Source organism: Platichthys flesus, chromosome 1, assembly GCF_949316205.1.
Source record: "Platichthys flesus chromosome 1, fPlaFle2.1, whole genome shotgun sequence".
Lineage (NCBI taxonomy): Eukaryota > Metazoa > Chordata > Actinopteri > Pleuronectiformes > Pleuronectidae > Platichthys > Platichthys flesus.
This window is the reverse complement of record NC_084945.1, coordinates 14,978,378-15,001,318: the sequence shown is the minus strand read 5'-3', so window position 1 is coordinate 15,001,318 and position 22,941 is coordinate 14,978,378. Positions and strand designations below refer to the sequence as shown.

The window sequence follows — 22,941 nt, the reverse complement described above, 5'->3', positions numbered from 1 at the left end:
GTTTCTCATTGAATATTCCAGTGGTGAATCGAGCCCTGCTTCACTGAGTGATCGGTGTTCCATGTGGTATCAATAATACAAGAGGAAGTTATTGTGCCTGTGCAGGCCCCAGTATCACACAGCTAAAGCGAGTGGAGAGAGGGGGTGGTCCTTTCACTCGGGCCTCTTGGGTTTCAGGGCCCGCAGACAGTGGTCTGACTCCAGGGAGCCGGCTGCTTTGCCCTTGCACAGGGCTCAATCGTGAGTCTACCTGACCGATGGATAAATGTGTCTAAACACTGATAGCCTGCACAGTCCCGCTGGCCACAGTCCCGCTGGCCAGGCCAGGCGCTGTCAGTAAGACTCTCCCCCCCCCCCCCCATAACAAACCTGCAGTCACAAGACAAGTCCAAGCTGAGAGACAGCTCAATAGAGAATTAGTCAGTGGGAGACCTCGGACAGTTAGAGAATGGGATAGATATCATGGGCGTGATTAACATGATCCAGATTTTCACCTCGATCAAGCACCTAGCTGAGGGCTGTGACCTTCCTGTTGCCTTGTGAAGATCCAAAATAGAGCTGGGAAAACAAAAACAGTGTGTTGTTCATCAAATGAGACAGAATGCACTCTCACTTTCTCTGTCCTTTGTCATATAAAAGTGTCAACCATACAGTTTGACGACGAGTAAACCCGTGAAACATGAAGCCGAGCAACAACCTAAACCCCCGAGACCAAAACAAACGGCTATAAGAGCAGAGAGAGACGAAGGACAGAGGTGGGAGGGGTGCAGGAGGAGAGTGAAAGGTAGAGAGAGTGATGGTGAAACGGAGAGGGCCTCTCAGAAAGAGGTCAGCTCTGAGCGTGGCGACGCCGATAAGATGCTGCCGACCGCTTAGGAGAGGCTTTAATACATGAATGGATTGAAACTGTTGGTGAGTCCTGTAAAGGTTTTTTTCTTCTTCATATTTCCATTAATGTAATTTATCATTGATATTTTAAACTTAAAAAAAAAAAAAATAGTTGCACCAGAGAGAGATGTACCGTCTCTTTCTGAGATGTACCGTCTCTTTCTGCTACTCTGTCCTAAATCTCTTTAAGAAACATAACCTGTTTATTTAACTGTGCATCTACTTTATTTCATGTACACTTTCTTTTTTTTACACTCTTTTTAACATCATATACAGCCCTGCCTTTAATAGCTCACATCTTAACACGTTTGATTAGTTAATTACTTTACTGATACTTGTTTAGTAGCCATGCTGAGAAAGTGGTAAGGTGATGTGGCAGCCAGTCATTAAGGTTTAATAGCCTCTCTCTGAGAATATACTTTACTCCTTGAGTCCACCCCATCTCTTCAATGAAACAACTACACAACAACACTATCCATTTGAATGCAGGATTTTATGAAATCAATAGGACAAACAGCCGCCAGAGAAAGATGTGACCCCACTGTGTCACCGTTCACGTTGACATGAGATGAAGATGGCAGCGAAAGGGCCAGTGATGGCCACTCTTAGATTCACAAGCATCATAGTTTGTGCTGTCTTATTGGGCCAAGGATCCTCCGAGGAAACAGGTGAGTGTTCCACCAGAACATTCTGTTTGTTTTGATGTGCTTGAGGAATGATGCTGCCTTAAGATGCCCATGTGCTCTTCCAGGAGGGGGTAAAAAGGAACAGAGAGAAGCCATTCTGAAGGAACTCTTTTCAAAATGGAGTGAAGGAGGTGGCAGGAATCCTCAGAAAGCTCCTCCAGAAACAAACAAGGACCAGTCCATGCACCCTTGGGTGAGGAATATCATGGGGAGTCTAAAATCACTTCTTCCCACCAAGACCCTACCTTTACTGAACAAGCCAATTGACAGACACAGACTCTCTGGTTTTCTCTACAACATCTCTCAGTACCTCCAGGAGATGGGTGCTGAGCTGGAGGAGGCACAGGCAGAGCCAGATGAGGAGCAGCTGTGGGAGAAGGTGCTGCATTACTTTCTCCAGTCTGAAGGGAATGCTGCACAGAACCAGTGGAATGGCCGGGTACCCCCCCGACCCAGCGTCAAAGTGCAGGACTGGTTCTTGTCCCTCAGGGGCAGCCCTCACTGGGACTGGCTCCTGGGGCTGCTGCAGGGTCTCATCAGTCTCTCAGAACGACAGACCCACAGGCCTCTCTTGACTTTCTTATCTCAGAACTGGAGAACAGTGAGCGCTGTGCTGGAAGCTGCACTTCAAGCTATGGTCAGTGGGACGTATGGCCAGGCCAGTGCAGGCCTGCAGGGCTTCATTTGTGCCCTGAAGGGGCGAGGTGACTGTGCCTTCAGTGTTAGTTGGCTTCAGCAGCTGCTGCGTTTCTTAGAAACACGCAACTGGAAGCCTGTGGTCAGTCTGCACCCAGCAGGAGAAGGTGAACGCTCAAGTGCGTTTGGACGTTTGAAGCCTTTCAGCATGCCTCCTGAGGCCATGAGGCAGGATGGGCTGTCTGGAAACATATCTATGCAAGACAAGATGGCCATGGAGGAAGATGAAGACTCCATGCAGAATTTACTGCTGCAGGCGTTATCACGTTCAGGTGGAGGAGAGCGAGGAGGTCACCTGGCACAGAGGAATGTTGCTCTTGTGCAGGGCTTGGACGGGCTGAGGAGTGGCCTCCTGCACAGGGTGGGTAGCTCTGTGTATGGTAACCTGAGGAATAAGGTGTCACGAGTTACCATGGCACTGCTTGATGATGTCAGTGGATCGGTGGACGTGCCACAGCCCAACGCCCAGGGTCGCTGCTCGGTTGGTGAGTTTGTGGGGCAGCTGGCCTCAGAGGGTGTTTGCACAATGAGTCACATTTTAAATCACATGCATACATACAAACAATCTCATTAATGAATCATTATGTGATTATGAAATATTTTACTGGCCAACACTTGGCAAAGCAACAATGGCTTATAGTTAAATCATGTCAATTCGAACATTTTCTATATAGAAACCAGATAATTAACTTTTTTAATTGTACTTATTTTAACATACCAACGACACATCCTCTTTAATAGACTCTTAAGTTGTGCCCTGGTTTCACCTGACAAACCCAGGGGAGAATGTGACAGTGACTCACACTGCTTTAAAATCGTATTAATCATCCCGGTCAATGAAAGCACCTGTCGTTAGCTCGGCTAATCTCTTTATCCCCTCATTGATGTCAGTAACATAATATCTTGGGCTTTGTTGGCTGAGCTGCAGTGTTGCATCAGGCGTATGTTGTGCCCTGCAGGACCTTCCTCTAGCTTTTCCACCTCTCATTCACTCTGATTTCCAGGTAATGTTTGCTTTTATTTGTCTTTTTGAAGGTGACCTGCGGCAGCTGATCTTATGGTAAGGTATAATATGAAATGTGTCTCATTCTCGTTTTCACAAGTCTAACTGTGAATTCACATCTCGACCATCTGTCCGTGCATATGTAGGGGGATAAGACATAATGTGACGTGGAACACCCAGGCGTTAGGCGTTAGTTCCAAGGGTCTCCCAAGCTCAATCCCATTCCTGACGTGCCCCTCCGCTGAAGGACAACTAACCCCAGCCCACTCATCATCTAAAATGGCCCCTTCTTCACGAACAATCTCCAAACTAAACCACCTTCATAAACTCTCCACTGCGCCTCACCACTCCCAGTTCAGCCAGCGACATACCGAGAGAGCGAGTGAGAAAGGTGACCAGCTGAAAGAGACGGAGCACTCCCCCTCAACAGAGATCCTGGAGGCAGCGTGCAATGAATCAATCCCGGGCTTGAGTGGTGTCTCCAACTTCACTGTGTTCCTCTACTGTAAACTGTTTGAGGCGGAGAACGGCTCAGTTGACCCTGCAGTGGCTCAGATGGAACTCGACCTGCACGCCACGTGCTCTGATGCAGCCTGGTATCTGTCTGCTGCTGAAGAGGACTTCCTGTGGGTCCACATCTGCAGTGAGTTCTTTGCCCATGAATTCAACAACACTGTGTGTGCCAACTCCTCATTCTGGCTGCAGAGAGCACATCAGGTAACAGATCACTGCTTTGAATGGCAAGGCGTAAGAAGGACATTTGGTTATATGTTTGTACCTGATGTTAACTCCTATATCCTATTATCTGCAGGCTGCTATGACAAAGGACTACCATTTTTTTAACCAAACCATCATAGACGACCTGTGTGTTCAGCTGTCAGAGGACACAACAGGAAGTCCAGGAGTCGATGAGAGCTGCCTGGCTCAGCTGGGCAGCAGGTCGCTAAGCGCCCAGGCTTTCAGACACTGCTTCCTGCCGAACAACTCTGCCATGATCTCAGCTTTGTGCAATGGAGAGTCTCCTGACTCGCATCGAGCCTTGCCAGAGGCCAGCTGGACCACAACATACTGCTCAAAAATACACAACTTCTCCCATGCTGACACCACTGAGGAGACCTGTCAATACAGAGAATGGGCTGTGCATCGCTTCACCAACACCACCCTGCTGGAGCTGTGCGAGCAGACACCTGGGCTGAGAGAGTACATGTGTCTGAACACTTCCCTGTACAATCAGCTGCTACAATCACTGCCTCAGTTTGCTGATTTCTGTGCTGATCTGCAGGCAGAGCTCGAGGGCAGGAAGTGCTTCCTGCAGAGATTCTTTGACATGCTCCCAGCGCCATATCAATTTGACACAGCCCAGCTGTGTGCGGACCCCGCCCCGATGCTGGTGGACGTTATTCACAAGCTGAGTGTGTGCGAGGTCGAGGGAGGTGAGCGTGAAGGGTTCTTAGTGGTACTTGGGTATGTGTTGCGAGTGTTGGACTTCATGGTGGGCCTCTCCTCGGGGCTTGATGAGGGGGAAACAGAGGCAAGACAAGGTTTGGGTCAGGCCATCCTCCTCTCCAGTCTCCTTGACAACGCATCCTGGGCCGGTCTGCAGCCAGAGGCCTCCACGAGCGTACTGAATACTGTGGGGGTCTTCCTTCGCAGAGAGCAGAACACCACCCTGAAAGAGGACCTGCTGCGCTGCTTCAGTGTAAGATAGCTGACTGACACACTCACACACAGACACACTCACACACATACAGAGCAAAGAGTGAATAACTTTCTGCTGTCACAACAGCCTGTTCTGTGGGACCTCATCCAGCGGGACGACAACTCATCTGCTCTCAGGGTTCTGCTGCAGGTACTTGCCTGTGCAGAAATTTTAACATTTATCATTTCACAACAGATCAGCTCGCTGAACTACATATTTTGCTTAATGGCTTTTTCTTGTCAGGAGTACCTGCAGATGCCAAGAGACAGCATCCGCACTCTTGTGATGTCTGCTGAAAAAGACGCAGTGAAGAGATTTCTCTCCCATATGCACCAAAGTTGGAACCAGCTACAAGTTGAAACCAGCCAGGTTTGTTTTAAAACTCCTAACAAAACAAATGAATGTGTTAAGATTTACACAAAGCACTGAACTCAATGTGCAGAGTAGAGATTGGGCACACACAAAGATTTAAAGCTACTTGCAAATCATTAGGACATTTGGACTACCTGACGCACACACAGAGAAAATATGCAGGATTTCAGGATAACATGGAGCAGGAGAGTCAAATCACTACAGAAAATATTATTTATGACTCTTTTTATGAAGCTTATGTTGCATGAAAAGCTCTCAACCCTTGTTAATAGTAACATAATAATGTACAGCTCTAGTGTCTACAGTCCTATTCTACTGCACTCTGTGTGTCAGGGTCAAAACGAACACACGTCAGCTACTGTCGCACTCTTTTGTTTCCTCTGTCAGGCCTCTCAAAAAGAGCAGCAAGCCATGGAAACAATGACTGCGGCTTTCATCCATAAGTTCCCTAGAGTGACCCCGGAGCTGTTTGTGGACCTGTCTCAGTTCATACCCTTCATGTCTGTCTCTGACATTATGAGCTTCCCCGCCTCCCTGATAATCAACGACAGTGTGTGAGTTGCTGACCCATGAAGAGTTTATTCTGACACGTCTTCCTGTGACGATGCTAATGGCCTCCTCGTCGCTCTTCAGATTGACGGCCATCCGTGACCACAGCTCGGGGATGAAGTCTCTTCAGAAAAAGGCCTTTGTGAAACGCCTCCTGCAGTCAAGTGCGGTGGGGGATGTCCCCACATGGCCACCGTACTTTATCAGTTCCATCCTCCCACTCCTGCCTTACCTCCCAATCAGCCATTTTCAGCAACTGACGTCTCAACAGGTCAGAGGCCAATTCACTGATTTCATGCTCTTGACATAATGCCGGCATCTCTTTGTCACATGTTAGTCTGGGTTCATTTGGACAGAGGACAAATTAACGGGGGAAACCAAAATTCATGATTAGAGAAATTCCTCAACACAAGTGTGGCATTCACAGTCACAACATCGCAACTCAGGTCAAGACCTATTGGAGACGAAAAGTACTCTCCAAAGCATCAAACTATATGTTCATTTTTACTCCTATAGAGGGTTGGTACATTTTTCAGCCCGTTTCAATATTTATTCTGTTGTCTCTTTTAGCTTGCTCCTCTTGTAGAGTTGCTAGGCAATGGCAGTCTGGATGGTGTGAGGGGGCGCCATGTCCTCCGCAGCCTCTTTAGCAGGAAGAAGAATCTGACTGGTGACAACATACTGAGGTGGGCTTCAATGGAACTGGAACATTCATAGCTCAATGTTGATGACTTGGGTCATAGTTTTGTTTTGGTAGTAATGGATGGTGGTTTACCAGGTATGAAACAGTAGATCTAGTATTTACACTTTGGATGCAGTCTTTTTTGGAGGATTATAACTGGTGTGTGAAGTTTTTTGATGGGTTTGTTTCTTTTGCAGTTTGGGAGTCCTCGCATGTTACCTGGATCCAGCAGAACTGGGTTTGTATGTTCAGGACTTGGCTGTGTCCTCTGCTCTGTGGCAGCAGCTGGCTCAGTGTATGTCGAAGGGGTTGATCAGTACCAACGGGAGGGTGAGTAGCACAAGTAATTACTGACATCTACCGTATGTACACTACAGAACATATTTAAACCACTGTCTCTAACCTACTGCTCTGTTTTTCTGTTGCACCACACAATATCTGACTATCCCTGTCTTGTGGATAGTTGTCCTCGTGGCTCATTCCAGCTCTTCAGTCCCTGAACATTAGCAGCATGGCTCCTTCAGAGCTGTCTGCTCTCAGTGGCCTGCTGCCCCAATTAGGAGCTTCCTTCCTGCTGTCAATCTCCTCACAACAGCTCCTTGAAGTCCTCTCACAACCAGGAATACATAGATACTCACCAGCACAGGTCAACAGGGAATTTCACTTTCTATCATCTATTCATTTTGTATTATTCATTTCACTCATTGATTTCAAGTTCCTCTAAAATTCTTAAGATCTACACAAAGGATGACGATAAACACTAATGAAATACATGACCTTTCCCTAACAGACTGGAACGGTCTCAAAATGTGAAAGCGTTTGGTCTGTGTGCACTGCACACTCATTCATTTTTAATCCTTTCCTCAGGCATTTCTAACATTATCCAAGATCTCAAAAAACACCAACGTAAGTAGACATTTTTCAGAATGGCTCTGCTTAATGTCCCAAGACTGCACAATCACCTTTGTTTTTTTAAATCTTTCTGCCAGTTCACAGTGGAAGAACTATGCAGACTGAAGCCGTTGCGCTCTGGTCTCTCCCCTGCTGTGCTCAGAGATCTCCAGTGGCCTGAGATCAGTCAAACTGCCCACTGTCAGTGCTGGAGAACCATGCTAACTGAGCTTAAGCCTGGCCAAAGAGCCATGCTGTACAATGCAATGCAGCAGGTAATGGCGCTGACTTTCTAAACGGCATCACTTTTCATTCCTCCATAGAATTTGGTGCCACTCCCACATTATTGGGAAATGTTGTGTAAAAGACAAAGAATAGGTGGATAGGTTTGTGAAAGTTGATATTATTACACATCTCCTTAGAATTGTTGGAACATATCAAAACAAGAAGCAAAATCTTTGGTCCCCGTAGCCTAAATCTGGTTCTACTGTCTAAAAGAGTGTTCTTTGAACCTAGAAGTAGGCGATTTGTAGGGGGATGAGGGGGGAGGCCAATTCCTTTAATTAATAATACTTTTTGGAGTTTGAAACCAAATGGCTTCGATAAGAACAGGAGGACTGCACACTTTGCAAACCAGAGAAATCCTACCTGTGGCTGTTAAAACATCCATAACGATTTTACCATTTTTTAGCAGGCAGGATTCAGCATTAACTTGGTAGATAATACTTTCATTGTTCACATTCAAGCAACAAGCACACAGTTCTGTACTGCAGGGGTGTCACCCCCCACACCCCATCCCTGACTAATCAGCTCCACAAGTTAATAATCTGGTGATATTTTCCGTAGTAATATTCAACCCACGACTGGTCTAAAACCGTCACTGCAACAAATTGTCTACTGTTTGACTGAAGGGCCTTTAAAAGGCCTGTACCTTCTACATTTAAATGTACATTAATTATTTTGTTGTTTGTCCACAGGCTTTAGACAGTGACCTGCACAACCTCACACAGCAGGTCAACTGTCTTTTATCATTTGTACCTCTGAGGAAGCTGATAGAGGCCACCGATGGAGAAACAATCCTGAGACACATTAGCCTGTACAGGGACATACACTGGTCGCCACAGCAGGTGCATATTTGACTTTAATCTTCTTTTGTGCGCTCTTAAACTTTGTATCGATAAGACAACAATAGGTTTCCAGTTTTCTGACTTGAGAAGAAAATGTTACCAGCTTCAGTCTCGGACCCCCTTTAATCTCCAACTCATCTGCTATGCTTCGCATGAGCCTTTCAGAATGTTAATTCTCTGTAGACATCAGCCGCCATCAAGCTAATTAGTTTGGATGCAGTACAATAGTGTGGAGGAGTGTAGCGTAAATTAATAATGGCTACCTTAAAGGGATTTTGTCACGACCAAAAGTGTGTTAACCTGCTTTCACCACCTGTTCTCAGTCTAATAAGACCTGAGTCAAATCAATAAAGATGACTTTCACTTAGCAACAGCTCTGAAATATACTGTGACACTGTTATTAAATATTAGACTAAAGTTTTCAATTTCAGTGACTGTGAAACTTTATTTGTGTCTTCTGACCAATTAATCAGAATGTCGTCAAAGAGATTTTAACTGATCCCGATAAAGAAAGAAATTTACCACCAGTGTTTCATTCCACATGCAGTCTGGCAATTCTGCAGAGTAGCTGTAGATAAAAATATTTTTAAACAAAGCCAACATTTTAAAGCCCCTGCCATCATCACGAGATCCCTAAAGCAGCTAAGTGAAATTCGATTGTTCTTTTTGAAGTTTAAGCAATTTAATTAAAACAAGTTAGTCTGACTTATCTAGAAAAAATAGATCAACTGATAAATAATAAAGAAAGTAAGCACAACAAAGAATGATTAGTTATGAGGATCTGTTTTTTTTTTACATTCAGGAACATAAGTCCAGTTTACTGACATAACAATTGTTTTTTAAGTCTAAATAATTAAGAAGCTCTTGTAATATAAGAAATCGAAGGTGTTACCTATTACAGTGCAGCAATGAAAAGATCTCATTGTCTCATTGGAGGAGGTAACAACAGGATCCATCTTCTATGTGATGCCAGAAACCAAGATTATCAAATTATAATCTGATCTGCTGCTACAAGAAATTTCCCCTGTGGACTTTTCATCCTTAAAAGGACATTTCAACCAAATTATTTGAACAGTTGAACATCCAGTAACTTGATTTACATGGTTTGTGTTAAATGCACTAAAACATGGGAATATTGCTGCTGTTTAATTAACTGTTGATTTTGGTTCCTTGTTTAGTAAAAACCACAATCAAAGTGCTGACTCTGATGCGTTTTCTTTCTATACAGGCTCAGTCCCTGTTTACAAAATTATACGAATTCAAAAACATCACCATCAAGTCAGTGAGGTAAGTTGGAAATGTGTTGCATCAAAACATCAAAACTATTTTAATCAATGAGTATTTTTGTTTGAAACACTCCAAACAAAAAGATGAAGATGAAATATCTTTCCCTTTTAGGGCTCTGGGTCAAGTCGCCGGTGGGATGAGCTGTGATTTTTTGAGGCTTTGGACCAATGATACAGATTTTGCAGAGTTGCTTCAGTTTGTTAGTGAGCTGCCTGGTGGCTTGAGACCTGCTCTGGTGAGGAGCAAACACTTGACCCGTCAGATATTGTCATAATAAATCAAAAAGCGAAGATTAATACTAACAAGTTCAGATGTGTTTGGGCTGTGTTACCAGCGGAAATGTATCATAGAGGAAATGAGGAAACAGCCTGAACTTGACCTCACACTTTTCAACCCTGGGTTTGCTTCAACGTTACCGTAAGTAATTATAAACAGTTATTAATATATTTCACGGTTTATCCTGAGACTGCTTCTTTAACACCTCTGCTCTGTTCTTCTCCAGAGTGACGATGATAGAGAACCTCTCTAATGCCTCCTTCAAAGCCGTTCTGGACCACATCCATGCAAACTTTGCTGATTTCCTTAGAATGCCACATTACAAGCAGACGTGTTTAGCTGAGAAGGCCAAAATTGAGCTGGTAAAACAACAACATGAACCACAACAATAATTCATTTACTGCATATTCTCACATGGCTGCAGGGGCTTACACATTAGGTTTTAGTTACAAAATTGTAATGAGAAACCGGTTGCTGCATAGAAATCTGGAATTAATCTGTGGGTATTAAAATGATAAACTGTAACCACGAGCATGCAAAAAGCAAAGTGGGACTATTTCTAAATCTGGATTTTCATCAGTGATGTTGAGTCATGTATTTGATTTGTATTCAAAATTTGAGGGGTTGGTATGTGTTTGCTTGAGAAGCCTGAACAAATGGAGAGAGGGAAACAGATGGAGAGAGAGATTCAGGCCATGACCTGCCTCAGTCCCTCTGCAGTTTTCTACACAACTGAAGTCATTTCAGTGTGAAATCCTTGTAACCTAGGCGTACACTCTGTTTGTGTGTGTGTGTGTGTGTGTGTGTGTGTGTTTATATGATGCTCTGCAGGGCTCCTCTCAGGCTGAGGAGGAGATTGATGGCACCACTCTGGACGTCCTGGGGCCTTTACTACCTTTCTTGGACAGGGACAGTCTGGCTGTGGTGGACAGACGAGCTCTGGCTCTGCGGCTGGAGGAGATGAGAAGTTTCTGCCTTCCTAAAGAGGCTCAGACAGATATCAGTGCCCTGCTCACCCAGAAAGAATTGCTCGGGTAAAGGAACAAATAGCAAACTGTACCAAAGTCTTATTTTTAATCATTTGAGGACCATAAATGTCCATCTCAGTGATGTTGAGATGTGGTGAACTTACAAAAAAATAAATATCGTTTGGCCTTTTCACTAAAGCATTGCTTACATTTTAGATAAGTAAATTTAGTAAATCATTCAGTACAAATAAAAACACCTTCCTCGAAAAATTGTAGTTTGAAATAGTACCATGTAGTATAAATATATGTAATCTAAAATACATAAACTGCCTGAAATTCCCAGCACATTGCTGGCAGCCACAGTAATGATGAGATACTTGTGTGTTCTTGTTTGCCAGGGATCCTTCTAAATGGCAAGTTGGGGATGTGGAACATTTGGGCAGGCTAGTGTTTTCTCTCTCAACAAAGCAGATTAACGCCATCCCACTGGTAAGCATCCAGGAGCACCATCTAAATCCTGTGATTTATTTCCCTTCACTCTAACTGGTGCCTTGAGACTTTTCCTGGCAATATCTCGTGTTTTTCTCGCGCAGGCGGTGTTGAGTAAAGACGCAGTGGAACAGGTCCTGGTGGCTCAGAGGCACTTGGACAACAGTGTGGAGGGTGAAGTCTGTGTTACTCAGTGCACGAACCGGCATCGTCAGAGGCAACAGACTCAGAGTCTCCTCAGAGGCATCGTCAGAGCACGGAGCAGGAGGGCAAAAGGTTCAATACATGTTTCCTACAAGTTTCACTGCTATTAATCTACAGGAGAAGCTAATTTATAATGATTACTAGTGCACCACTCCACCACTTGTGTCAATGCGTACAGCACTGAATCCACCAATGTGTCTTTGAGTAGTTCCAGTTCCAAGCTGTGCAGATATCAGAGGAACGTTTCCCTCAGCCTGGACACCTCTTCAGCTCAGTCGTATGTCACAGGAGGATCTGACACGGTGCGTAGAGGTTGTCGGTCAGGACGCGGAGCTGAGCTCTGAGCAGCGCCGGTCACTGTGGATGAAACTCAGGCAGGTCAGTAAAAGTACTCTGCCTGCGAAAGTACATGCAGGGTCAGAAGGTTGTTTTGTATTTGTTTGATGTCACTTTCACCCTCAAGGCATCCACACAGAGAGTAAAAACTATTTTAACATGTTCTCTCCCATCAATCTTCCAGACAATATCCAGGTCAATATATGTGTCATCCTTCACATGACTTTCACATCAGATGTACGTGGTGCAGCAGTTCTGTCCCCATAAAACGTGTATTAGGTTTGGCTCAGCTAGTATTAAAGTAAAGATCAGGCTATTTTATTTTGGTTTTTATTTCTGTACAATATTTGTTTTCTGTATCCTCGTCCGTGTTCCATCAGCTTGTCTAGTTTTCTAATCCCCTGATTTACTAATTGCGTTTTATATATTTCACCAATAGTAGTCTATATAAAGTTTGTTTGAGAGACGAAAAGGGGGAAAGGACATAAAGAGGATAAATTCTTTATTATTCCCTTTTCCTCTCCCTCTCTTTCCATCCGTCTCCCTTCTTGTTTCATTAATACTAAATGTCTTAATGAGATCTGTAATAATAATGACAGCTATTTTTTATTATTGTTATCAATTTGGGATGTTAGGATTGAAGGTGGGATGGGATGTGGGGACAGAGGTAGTTTTTTCCCCCTCTCCTTGATTTGGAGAAGTCACTACAGTATAGGGATCTTCTTCTAGGAAATAAATGAGTATCCCCATCAAGTGCATTTTAAAAGATATCCTCGATATCCATTATCCAAACTGCTTATCCTTTGAGGGTTGCAGGGGTTTGCTGGAGCAAATCACATCTGACACTAGGGCCAACCTATAGAGACAAACAACCATTCACATCAATAAGAGCACTTAAGAGTCTCCAATGAAACTAAGCCTCACATCTTTAGACCGTGGCAGGAAGCAGGAGTACCTGGAGGAAACCCATGCAGACACAGGGAGAACACAAACTTAAAAATACAGTGCCTTGAAATGTCTGAATCTATCAAAGCTGTAACATGTTAGTCTGAATATAAAAAGTAAAGATGCCCAGTAAAGCAGGCAGTAATATAATGGCTGACAAGGACAGCTGAGTAAATGAGAAGAGTATTTTTTTTTTGTGGTTCTTGACTCGCTCCAGTCCTTCAGCCCGGTGAGAGAGCTGCGGGCGGATCAGGTGCTGGCTCTGGGCTCGGTGCTGACTGAGCTGGGAGAGAGAGAACTGCAGGACATAGACCTCACCGACCCGGGGGTGTTGGCACATCTGGGGACACTGACAGACTGGAGCCCAAAGAAGGTGAAACTTTGAATTTTTCATAGGGATGTAAAACTGAGAGAAAAAAAGGACAGATATACACGTGATGTGAATAGTTTGTGGTAACAGCAGCTATTTTCTCAGATGAGAGCCGTGGTTTCCGGCGTGATGCGGAGACGCAAAGTGAAAGCGGAGCAGTTAACAGATGTCGATCTGGCAACATTTGGGCATCTGATCTGTGGTCTGCATCCGTCTGAGATCAAGACACTAAACCCGTACAACCTCAGGTGAGTCAAATGATTATGTATGATTTAAAACAAACCTTCATTCATACAACGTATTTAAAAGCGATAAAAAAAGGTCTTTCACATAGACCTTTCATTTTTCAAAATAAAGGCCAAATGATCATTTGTGAGCCAATATGGTCAAATTATGCTTATATATTTTGCATACTCTCAGCGGAGCAAATAGTCCTTAATGGTTTTCTTCAAACTGCAGTGTGGCAGCCGTGTTCTTGCGGGAGATGTCCCTGCCGTGCACAGAACAGCAGATGGAAGCGTTGATGAGTCGTTTGTCCAGACCTGAGGCCTTTGGACCCGTCAGTGCTTGGGGCCCCGAAGTTTTCACAGAAATTGGAACATTGGCAGGTACAATACAACATGATATCCCTGGAGGTCTAAACTTTTTCTGTTAGTGAGGAGGGCGGGAGGAGGACACGACAGCTGTTGGAGGAAGAGGTGCAAATAAAATTATCCCAGCGGGGGAAGCAGGAGGAGGTTTATTTCCTGAACTTTTCCTTTAATTTGATGTAAGGAAAAAACAATTATCTGACTTTGGTGTTTGTCTACATGTCCAGTGGGCCTGGAGGACATGATGCTGTCAGCCCTGGTTCAAGAACAAATTTGGGGGATCACCCCTGAAGCCATCGCCCTGATATCACCAAACAAGATGGCCGTGAGTTTCACACATGGTTTCAGACGAATCAACAGAACAATTTTAAACTTCAGAGCAGATGAATTAATTGTATAAGTGGTATAAATGGAAACGTTGATTAAATTGTTGGATTTGTATATACAATACAGTGAGTATTCAAGGGCTCAAACACATATAAATCAACAAACAGCTTATAAAAAAAAGCTTTGAAAAAAACATCCTGGACAAAGCAAATTACAAACAAATCAAGACATCAAACATGATCAGCAAAGACAATATTAGTGGAATATTATAAATGTTACCTTCGGTAATAATGTATATTTTGATGTGACTCTATGTACATTTTTCTTATTTAATTTGTAAATGACACATAGAATATATAATTTGAAATTGGAGTAAGTGCATTCACCCTGGATACCACAGAGGACCCAGTATTGTGTAGTTTTACAGTGTTTGTGTTGATGTGTGTCTGACAGGTGGTTTTCAGTGCCGTTCAATTGTCGTGGCTGAGTGAGGAGCAGGCGTGGGCCGTCACCCAGGAGCAGTGGACGGAGCTGGACGCTGAGCAGAGACACGCGGTGGGACTGGCTCGATATGAAGGAGACCCACTGCTGGAGCTGAGAGGTTGGGTCATCAAAATGTTATGATAAAATCTTATTTGAATAAACTCAGACTACAGGGTTTGACCGACTGATATTTTAACTTTGTTTATCAAAGTATTTATGAGCACACACGCTGTGTATTATGATAATATTTGACTCTGCTAAGCAACCATGATGTGCTCTGTTTTTTTTATGAGGTGATGATAAACGCTGTGTTCCTGTGCCTCCACAGGGAGAAACTCGGCTCCAGCAGCTCCGAACACACACAGCCTCGCTCTCCGCTCACTGGCTCTGTGCCTCTCATTGTGGAAACTCGTTTAAAATGCAGAAAATAATGAATTGTCCATTGGCCTCTCTTGGTATCATCATATTTGTACATCAAATAAATATTTTAAACTGCTCTGTTCCTTCTGTGTGTTTTGGTCCTTGAATTTACAATACACTTGCCTGTGCTCTGCTGCACAAACCTCCCTTTTATCTCAGTTATCCTCCTGGAACGATGTAAATCACAGTATGTGGCTGTACTGTGTATGATGTTGTTTTGTTAGAGCAATCTGAAGAAGCAATGCATTGATTAATGTTTATTTGACAGTGGAACAGGCTTTTCAAAATTTACAGTCTAATTTTAACCGTGTGATCAAACAAACAAGTTTGTAATGATAGTTACGGCTGTAACTATAAGGCACTGAACTCCATAATGTGTATTTACGGAGGATAATAGCACCATAAACCACTTGAAACGCTTTGTGTTGCCTCAAAGGAGGATAACATTTGAATACAGATGTTGCCATCTAGAAAAGACCTTTGGAATTTCCCCCCCATTTATTTATCACTTCAGTAACATCAAGCCTTTTTATCTCCATGGATATCTTCCTTCTTATAGGAGCCATGTGCAGTTTGAACGTTTCATTACAGAAACGTTACCTGTTGTCATATCTTCTGTCTGTTTGAATACAAACAGACATATTTAATCATATTTAACAGAAGGACATTCATTTTTTCACAAACTAATATCCAATCCGCATAAAATGTGGGACCCAGGAGTATTATTCCAGCATAGGGGTAAGGTAACGGCGGCTGTGGGAAAATTATGTCATGTGCAACTGAATTCTAGAGCCTGTGGATTCTTGGGAGCAGAAGCCGACACCAATTTTTTATGATTATGTACATATACATATTTTTCCAATGATTCCTAAGATGTTTTCAATCCCTTATGTTAAAGAGAGTAAAAACTTGAAACTGAGGCTTGATATTTTGAAGTTTAAACATGGACTATAAATAAAAGAAACAAACAAATATAGCCAAATATATAGTACTTGATGAATATTAACATATTTTGTGTAAATGTAAATATAGGTGCTCAGTTTATAAAGTTTCTTTTTCTGAATAATAGGTTTTTATATTGGTGCATGTTGTCAAACACAGATACTGATATCTCAGGGGTCGTCGCAGCCCCATCTGAGAGGCGCTGCAGTGAGCAACACACAATAAACACACAACCATTGTGGTGTTTCCTGGGATGCAGCTTTTTACTGGACACATCTCACCCCGTTCTTCACTATAATACATATTTGACAGACACAGGCCTGGCCCTGACTCTACGGCTGCTGCGCCGCGTGTGGCCAGCAGGTGGCGGTGCAGCAGCGCCTCAGCTCCACGAGTAGGTGTTCCTCTCTGGGCTCTGTCCGCTGCGGTGACGTATTTCCTGGGGCTTGCGCGGACCACTCAGCGGTGCAACGGAGGGCTATCATGACTATTTATAGCCAGCTGTTCTCCGTTATCGGTGTTTGTGTCGCCTCGCCGAGCCGCCGTCGGTGCTGAACGCCGCGCTGTGGGGCAGCCAGCGAGCCGCGGGTCAAGCAGGATGCGGGAGGAAGGTTCGTAAGTTTCTGCTCCAGCTTTGTGTCCTCACTTGTTCGGGCTGCGTGGTCCGCGAGTTGACCGAGCTCCGCACCGGGACTCAGGGACGGGACGCTGTGTTGTGTTATTGATCCCGGCGGCTGTAGGTTTACTGTGTGTGTGTGGTTGTGTGTGTGAAGGAAGGAAGGGAGGGAGGAGGAGGAGGAGAGGGAGGAGGAGGAAGGGGTTTAAACACACACACATGCCGAGGTGACGTCGACTGCGCTGCGTCCGGTTTCTGTGGTTGGTGGTCGCTGGTCTCCGCGCAGCTCGGTGGGAGCGAGGGGGGACATGTGAGGAAGAAGTCTCGTTAGTTCGTGAGGGGACGAGGGGAGAAACAAGCCTAAAGAGAGGAGGGGGAGGCACCTGTGAGACGGAGCTGGACCGCCGACAAGTAGCACCGCCGCGGCCGCGTCAACTTTAATCGCGGCGCGGCACAGTTTCCCGAAATATTTTAGTGAGGCGGAGGTAGAGGAGGAGGAGGAGGAAGTCACCGCCGCTCAGACACAGACACACACAGAACGCAGACAGACAGACAGAGGGACCGAGATCCACAGTCTGACTGCCTGTTGTTACCACGGACTCAACTTGCGAGGTGAGTTCCTCCCCCGAGCTGAAACCCTCCGCGTCCCCCCGCTGTCAGCTGATGTTGGAAGGGTTGCAGGCCTGAGGGGCACAAGTTCCCCTGCTCCGGAGCTCCTGAGCCTCCTGATCTCCCGGAGCTGCTGCTGCTGACACTCTGCATGTCTCCTCCTCACAGTGTTTACTCCTATCAGCAGCGACCGTGGAGCTTGTGGCACGTAAGGGTGAACTTTGGCATGATAAGTAATCGATGGAAACAACTTTATCCGTCTACGTGTGGTTAACAACATGAGCTGTTTGTTGTTGTTGTTGTTGTGAGTCTCTCAGTCTGACTGCAGGAGCCTGATGGATAGGACTGCTGTTCTGTGAAATGTTGGTGTCATCATGGAGGCTGTTGCACTTACTTAGAGTTATAGAGGCACCACATGAAGACCAGCTGTTTAATGGTTGCTAGTTTGTCTTTATCCTCTGTTTCTGACTTTGAATTTCATTCTTGAACTCTCTTGATCTGACAGAACCTCATCCGGAGTCATGTGAAAAGTCAGTGTTGATGGTGGAGGCTGCGGCTCGTACACTGTGGTTGAGCTTAGGAATGAGATGTAATTGTTGCAGATTGGAAAACATGCATCAATGTGATCTGATGTTTTTGTGTGTGATTCTGACTGTGTGATCTGGATTAATGTTGATACTATTACGTGAGAAGCTGGTCACTTACGCAGGAGGCTGTGGCTCCTACTTGGTTGTGGTTAAACTTTGACATGAGAAGCGATAGATCTCACAGGGTGAACAGGAGCTGTTTTAATGGTTGTTATTGTATTGAGGGGAAGTCTTGATCCGCTCTTGTCGGTCTGACCCCTTCATTTAATGCTTGCTCACTCTTGATCTCATGAAACATAACCTGTATTAATGGGTGGATTATGGAGTCTGCATTTTTGTCGTTGAACTCTGACTTGAGAATAATTGATGCCCTCTGACTGATGTTGTTTTCTAATTGTTGTAGTAGTTCTTGTATTTGAATTGTTGTTCAACATACAAGGGATTGGCTTTGGTGTTTGGTCCATAACTAACTTATCAAGTTTAAAAGAGAAGGGAAAATGAAGCATAAATGAGAAGCGAGTATTCAAGAAGAGCGATAAAGAGGATTTGATGAAACATCCTCTGGATTCATGTGAGCACAAAATGTGAGAAAGTAGTGTAACCTAACACTGGATGTCACAGCAGATGTTGCGCTCTGATATGATGAGGCCTGCTTGTGTTTGGTGTGTATGCTTCGATTAAACCCAACACTGTCATTTGACCTCTCTGGTGAGGAAATATTGATTAGTATGTATCAAGTAGAACAAGGCTAAAGATCCTCTACTGTGCAGGTACATGCAACCAAAGGAAAACAAGCTGTTCTCTGATACACAAAGCACATTCTTTCAAGTGTACAAACGTCCTGGACTGGTGGTTTCCATGTGCAGCACGATGGCATGTAGTCGAGCAGGAATTTCCTCACCCTGCGAGCTTCCTTTATCGAGGTCACATATGTTATTGTTCTTATCTGTGGAAAAGGGAGCTCAGTGAGAGGGAAAAATAAGATTCTGAAGCATTAATGCTGACATTGTTGCAGGAAGTGTGACAAAGTAGTTGTGGGTAAAAAACTAAGATGACTGTAAAAAAAAAGGAACAGCAGACACCAGAGGTTTAGTGATTGTTTGCAAGTGCTCTAATTAGGTCTATTGGAGAGTCGAGTCATTAAACATCAAATGGAGTTTACAAGAAAAAAGTGCTATAAATATTACAGCTCACTTGCAAAAATGATAGTGAAGCAGCTAACACTTAATGCACATGAGCGTTTGTGCCTTCACTCTTTGCCACTGGATTTATGATGACACATAAAGGAATTTTAGCAGATATTAATTTGTCTCTGTGTGTATCCCTTTACTGCTCGATGCTGTGTGTGAGGAACGTGTGGGCGTAATGGTGATAAACCCCGTGCTACACTGACAATCTGTCACGAGAGCTCCTCTCTACATCCCAATTTATGATCTTAGATTGTGTTCTTGTCCACTTGTGCACTATATCAGGGAACACTGGTGGGATTTGAGTGTTGTTTATGACACATTAATGAATTACCTTAGAATCAATATTGTTTTTTTGTTTTTTATTCTCCTTGCCACACACATTGGTTGTTATTTCACAAATACACTCCAAGGGCTGTTTGAGTGCGCCTGCACTGTGATATTGATTTCACGTGTGTCTCAATGTGAGGTCGTAATTACAACATATCTGAGTGTGGAGCAAACGGTCATGTGAGCTAAATTCAATGCGAGTCGGTTTAATCTCATTAAAATGTAAATAATAAAGTGATGATGTGTAAACAGTTTCCTTTGTAACAAACGTCCTGATGGGTTTGGTAATGAGGCTGGTATTATCCTCTGGGCCTAATGACACTTGGCTAATTATAATTTGCCTTTTGTATTGTTCCCATTATAATCTCTGTTATCGCAGTCTGACATACGGTGTCATTTACTGTGGTAACACTAAAGACCCCTCTCAGTGCGACAGTTGGCGTCTCCCTTTGTGTCTCGCCAACAGTGGAGTAGGCGGGCAGTGGTTGTGCCATGGCGTGCGGTTTTCACGCTGACGTCAAGACAACTGAGTGGTCGATCGCCCGGATGAGGTCACAGGTGTCTGTGCTTAAAACCAGAGCCAGTGTGGAGATCACACAGAGCTCTGGACGCGTTCACACTGTGTGTACTCGTAGATATAAACCACCGAGGACAGAGTGAGTGACAATCTTTATCTTCCCTGTTGGTTTGTTTTCATTGTGCACTGCCCTTTTAAACAAATATTTAAAACAGGCAGACAGTTTGAACAGCATTGGTTTAAAGAAGGAGTTAGACGGGAAGTGATCATCGTTTGTTCAGCATTTGTTAAAACTAATGATTAAAAAAATTATTCTTGTTGTAAATCCTCTTCTTAATTTCATGTGTTTATATAAAATAGGCTTAACTGAGCAGGAAGGAAGAACTAAAAGGCGGTGAAGTGATTTGGGTATTTATTTCCCAATTGAAAGACATAGCTGCTGACTTTTAATTTACCCTTTTTAATACTCTGTCTCTAATGTAAACTTTCCTAATACTAGGTGTCTGTGGGATGAATGTATACTGCTTAAATCACCTGGCATGGATTAGGAACTTGTCATGTCAGCTCACAGCAGAGTGACCTGTAAAAGCTTGTTGTTCGCAAGAAGGCAATTTACCTGAACTGCAGCGCCACGGCACTCTGAAGCAGGTCGGTCTCAATCCTTCAGACTTTTACTTGTTACTTTGATGAGACAACTTGAGGTTATTGCTGTTAGAAAAACACACTATCTTCAGTCCTCAGCACTTTTTAAATTGAGTCCATAGCTTAACATTTCTATCAGCTCCACACATGCCTCTTTTAATTGCGGAGGGTTCAAGGGTTTTAAATATTGATTTGGATTGCCCTTGACCAAACAGGGCCTCTTTTTGTTATAAACATATCAGGGCTGTCTGCATGTGTTTTTTTCTTTTTTTTTTTTTTAATCTGGTATCTGAGGCTGATAAAGAAGCTACGCATACAATTTTCATACGAGTTTGCATGGGAATTATGTTTTAAAATAGTTTTTTAGTTAAGATTTGAAAATTACTTATTGAAGGGATTGTTATATTGGCAAGAGTCGATTCCCCAAAGCCCTGTGTCTGAAATGTAGCTCTTCTCAATATAATTTCATTGCTTTACATTTTAGTCAAATCTCAGTGTAAAACAATTCAGCTCCTATTGTCATTTAAATGTAACGAAATAAAGAAGAGTAACCCCTAATAACCATAAACAAGCTCTATATGTAGGTACAAATTAATCTAACAGGTTGGCCTCAGCGCCTTTTTATAAAGTCTTTTGAATTAATGAAGATTGAAGCAGCGTGGACTGATATAAATGTGAAACCTTCAACAATCCAAAAGGTAAATGAATAAAGCTCAATTTAAACCTTTACAGGAGAAACGAATTATCCTCGACTTCAACTACGCTTTCAGCATATGGTGCAACATCATTTTGTATCGTTATTTTTAAAGTATAAAACCGAGTTATAGTTTTTCACAGTCCAATTAGATAAGCGCAAGAAGAGACGGCACACAGATATGCTCGTTCATGAAGCGAGCATCATGGAGGTAATCCTTCACATGTTGCCGACTGATGGCACTGTGTGCTGAACACAACAAGTGTCAAACAAGGCTTATGGGGAATCGATTGAGATGTTGTCGTCCTCACAGAGCCATCTGACAATGTTACAGCGTTTGGCTGCTTACCAATCTATTTTTTTCTTCCGGCTGGATGTCTGTAGGCAGGTCACTTTCTCAGTGAGTTCAGTCATTAGTCAGCTGATTGAGAGACAGTAGCAAGTCGATTCTTCTTGCTCTCATTCCTGTCTCTGAATTATTTCCTCTCAGACTTAACATTTTCAGATGTTTTGAGCTCGTCATCTGTGACGGCTGTAGATTTGGGCTGTTTGACAGATGTACCCACAGTTTCAATTCTGCTGTAAAGACGACGGAAGATGCACAGAACTTTTTTTTCTTGCATGTCATGGCTTTATTTATTCTCCTCGTAGCAGGAAAACTCGTTAGACCAGCCTTCAGGAACTGGGAAGACAGAGCGGTTGTTTAAATACTCTGAAAGACTTAACCATAGGTGGTGAGAAAGCACTTGCTGGCTGAGCTGCAGAACTCCTGGCCAGGTACTGCAGATGTAAATGAGCTGTACTCTGGTCTGTCAGTTGTGTCAAGCAAAGGCTGCAAACAAACCATAATGCAAAACTCTGTAAAACAACTTATTTGCAACCTTTACTCCGTCCATTTCTTTTTAAAAAGCCATCATAGGACAACAAGTCACTCACATTCACGCTAAAATGCAATATTTATTTTCCAGAGTGTTTAGCTATAGCTACTGCACCTAATTTTAATGGTACCTGCACAATCGTATCTAACATAACTGCTCCGCCATAAAGTCTGCTTTTATGGCGTTTGGTGACATTGTTGAAATTGCGTAAATGTAACTTATGTTATTCCAGGATTTGAATTTGTAGTAAGAGGTGGGGTTGTATTACAGGATTTTATTTGTACAGGTGTACCTAATAAAGTTGCATCTGAGTATAAAAGCAAAATGACTTAGCAAGCAGGGAGAATATGGCACCTGGCAGCAAGTGACGCAAACGATCTCCACCTTATAGTCTTCCCTCAAATTGGTGTGAGTGAAGACATTGTGTTGTAGAAGTTTCTGGTCAAATAGAGCAGAGACGGTAGCTGTGTGAAGCCAGAGACCAGATCTGTGGGTCTAATTTTCCACGATCAAAGTGTTTTATGTATGAATTATAAATTCAGTTTTATGTCACTAATTATATTGATTTTAGTTTGAAAAAAGGAGTGCTCCTCTTCATTTATGGTCCTTTTTAATACAGTAGCTTGAATAGTTCAAGCAATGCGTTGCTCA

The 22,941-nt window shown here is 43.5% G+C and overlaps 2 protein-coding genes across 5 annotated transcripts in view; both read left to right on the top strand.

Moving 5' to 3' along the window:
• Window positions 1-1,456: 1,456 nt before the first annotated feature.
• On the top strand, window positions 1,457-15,358 carry LOC133958621 (stereocilin). The gene is made up of 29 exons (XM_062393520.1): window positions 1,457-1,556; window positions 1,640-2,755; window positions 3,306-3,330; window positions 3,420-3,990; window positions 4,085-4,972; window positions 5,060-5,122; window positions 5,216-5,341; window positions 5,732-5,898; window positions 5,978-6,164; window positions 6,464-6,579; window positions 6,773-6,905; window positions 7,039-7,221; window positions 7,443-7,481; window positions 7,565-7,741; window positions 8,444-8,593; window positions 9,822-9,880; window positions 9,992-10,115; window positions 10,215-10,297; window positions 10,383-10,518; window positions 10,988-11,190; window positions 11,523-11,613; window positions 11,718-11,889; window positions 12,026-12,195; window positions 13,316-13,471; window positions 13,574-13,716; window positions 13,928-14,076; window positions 14,286-14,383; window positions 14,839-14,986; window positions 15,197-15,358. Exons 1-29 carry the CDS (start codon window positions 1,457-1,459, stop codon window positions 15,283-15,285), a joined length of 5,862 nt encoding a protein of 1,953 aa, XP_062249504.1. The 3' UTR covers window positions 15,286-15,358.
• A 1,338-nt stretch (window positions 15,359-16,696) lies between these two features.
• Window positions 16,697-22,941, top strand: part of furina (furin (paired basic amino acid cleaving enzyme) a) — a 74,203-nt gene continuing 67,958 nt past the window's right edge. The window contains exons 1-2 of one of the 4 annotated variants that reach the window (XM_062386306.1): window positions 20,168-20,215; window positions 20,576-20,724. The gene's annotated coding sequence lies outside the window, so the exon portion shown is untranslated. Of the gene's footprint in view, window positions 16,842-17,192; window positions 17,459-20,116; window positions 20,216-20,575; window positions 20,725-22,941 lie in introns of those variants that run through there. The other 3 variants (XM_062386292.1, XM_062386297.1, XM_062386284.1) reach the window with 3 other exon arrangements.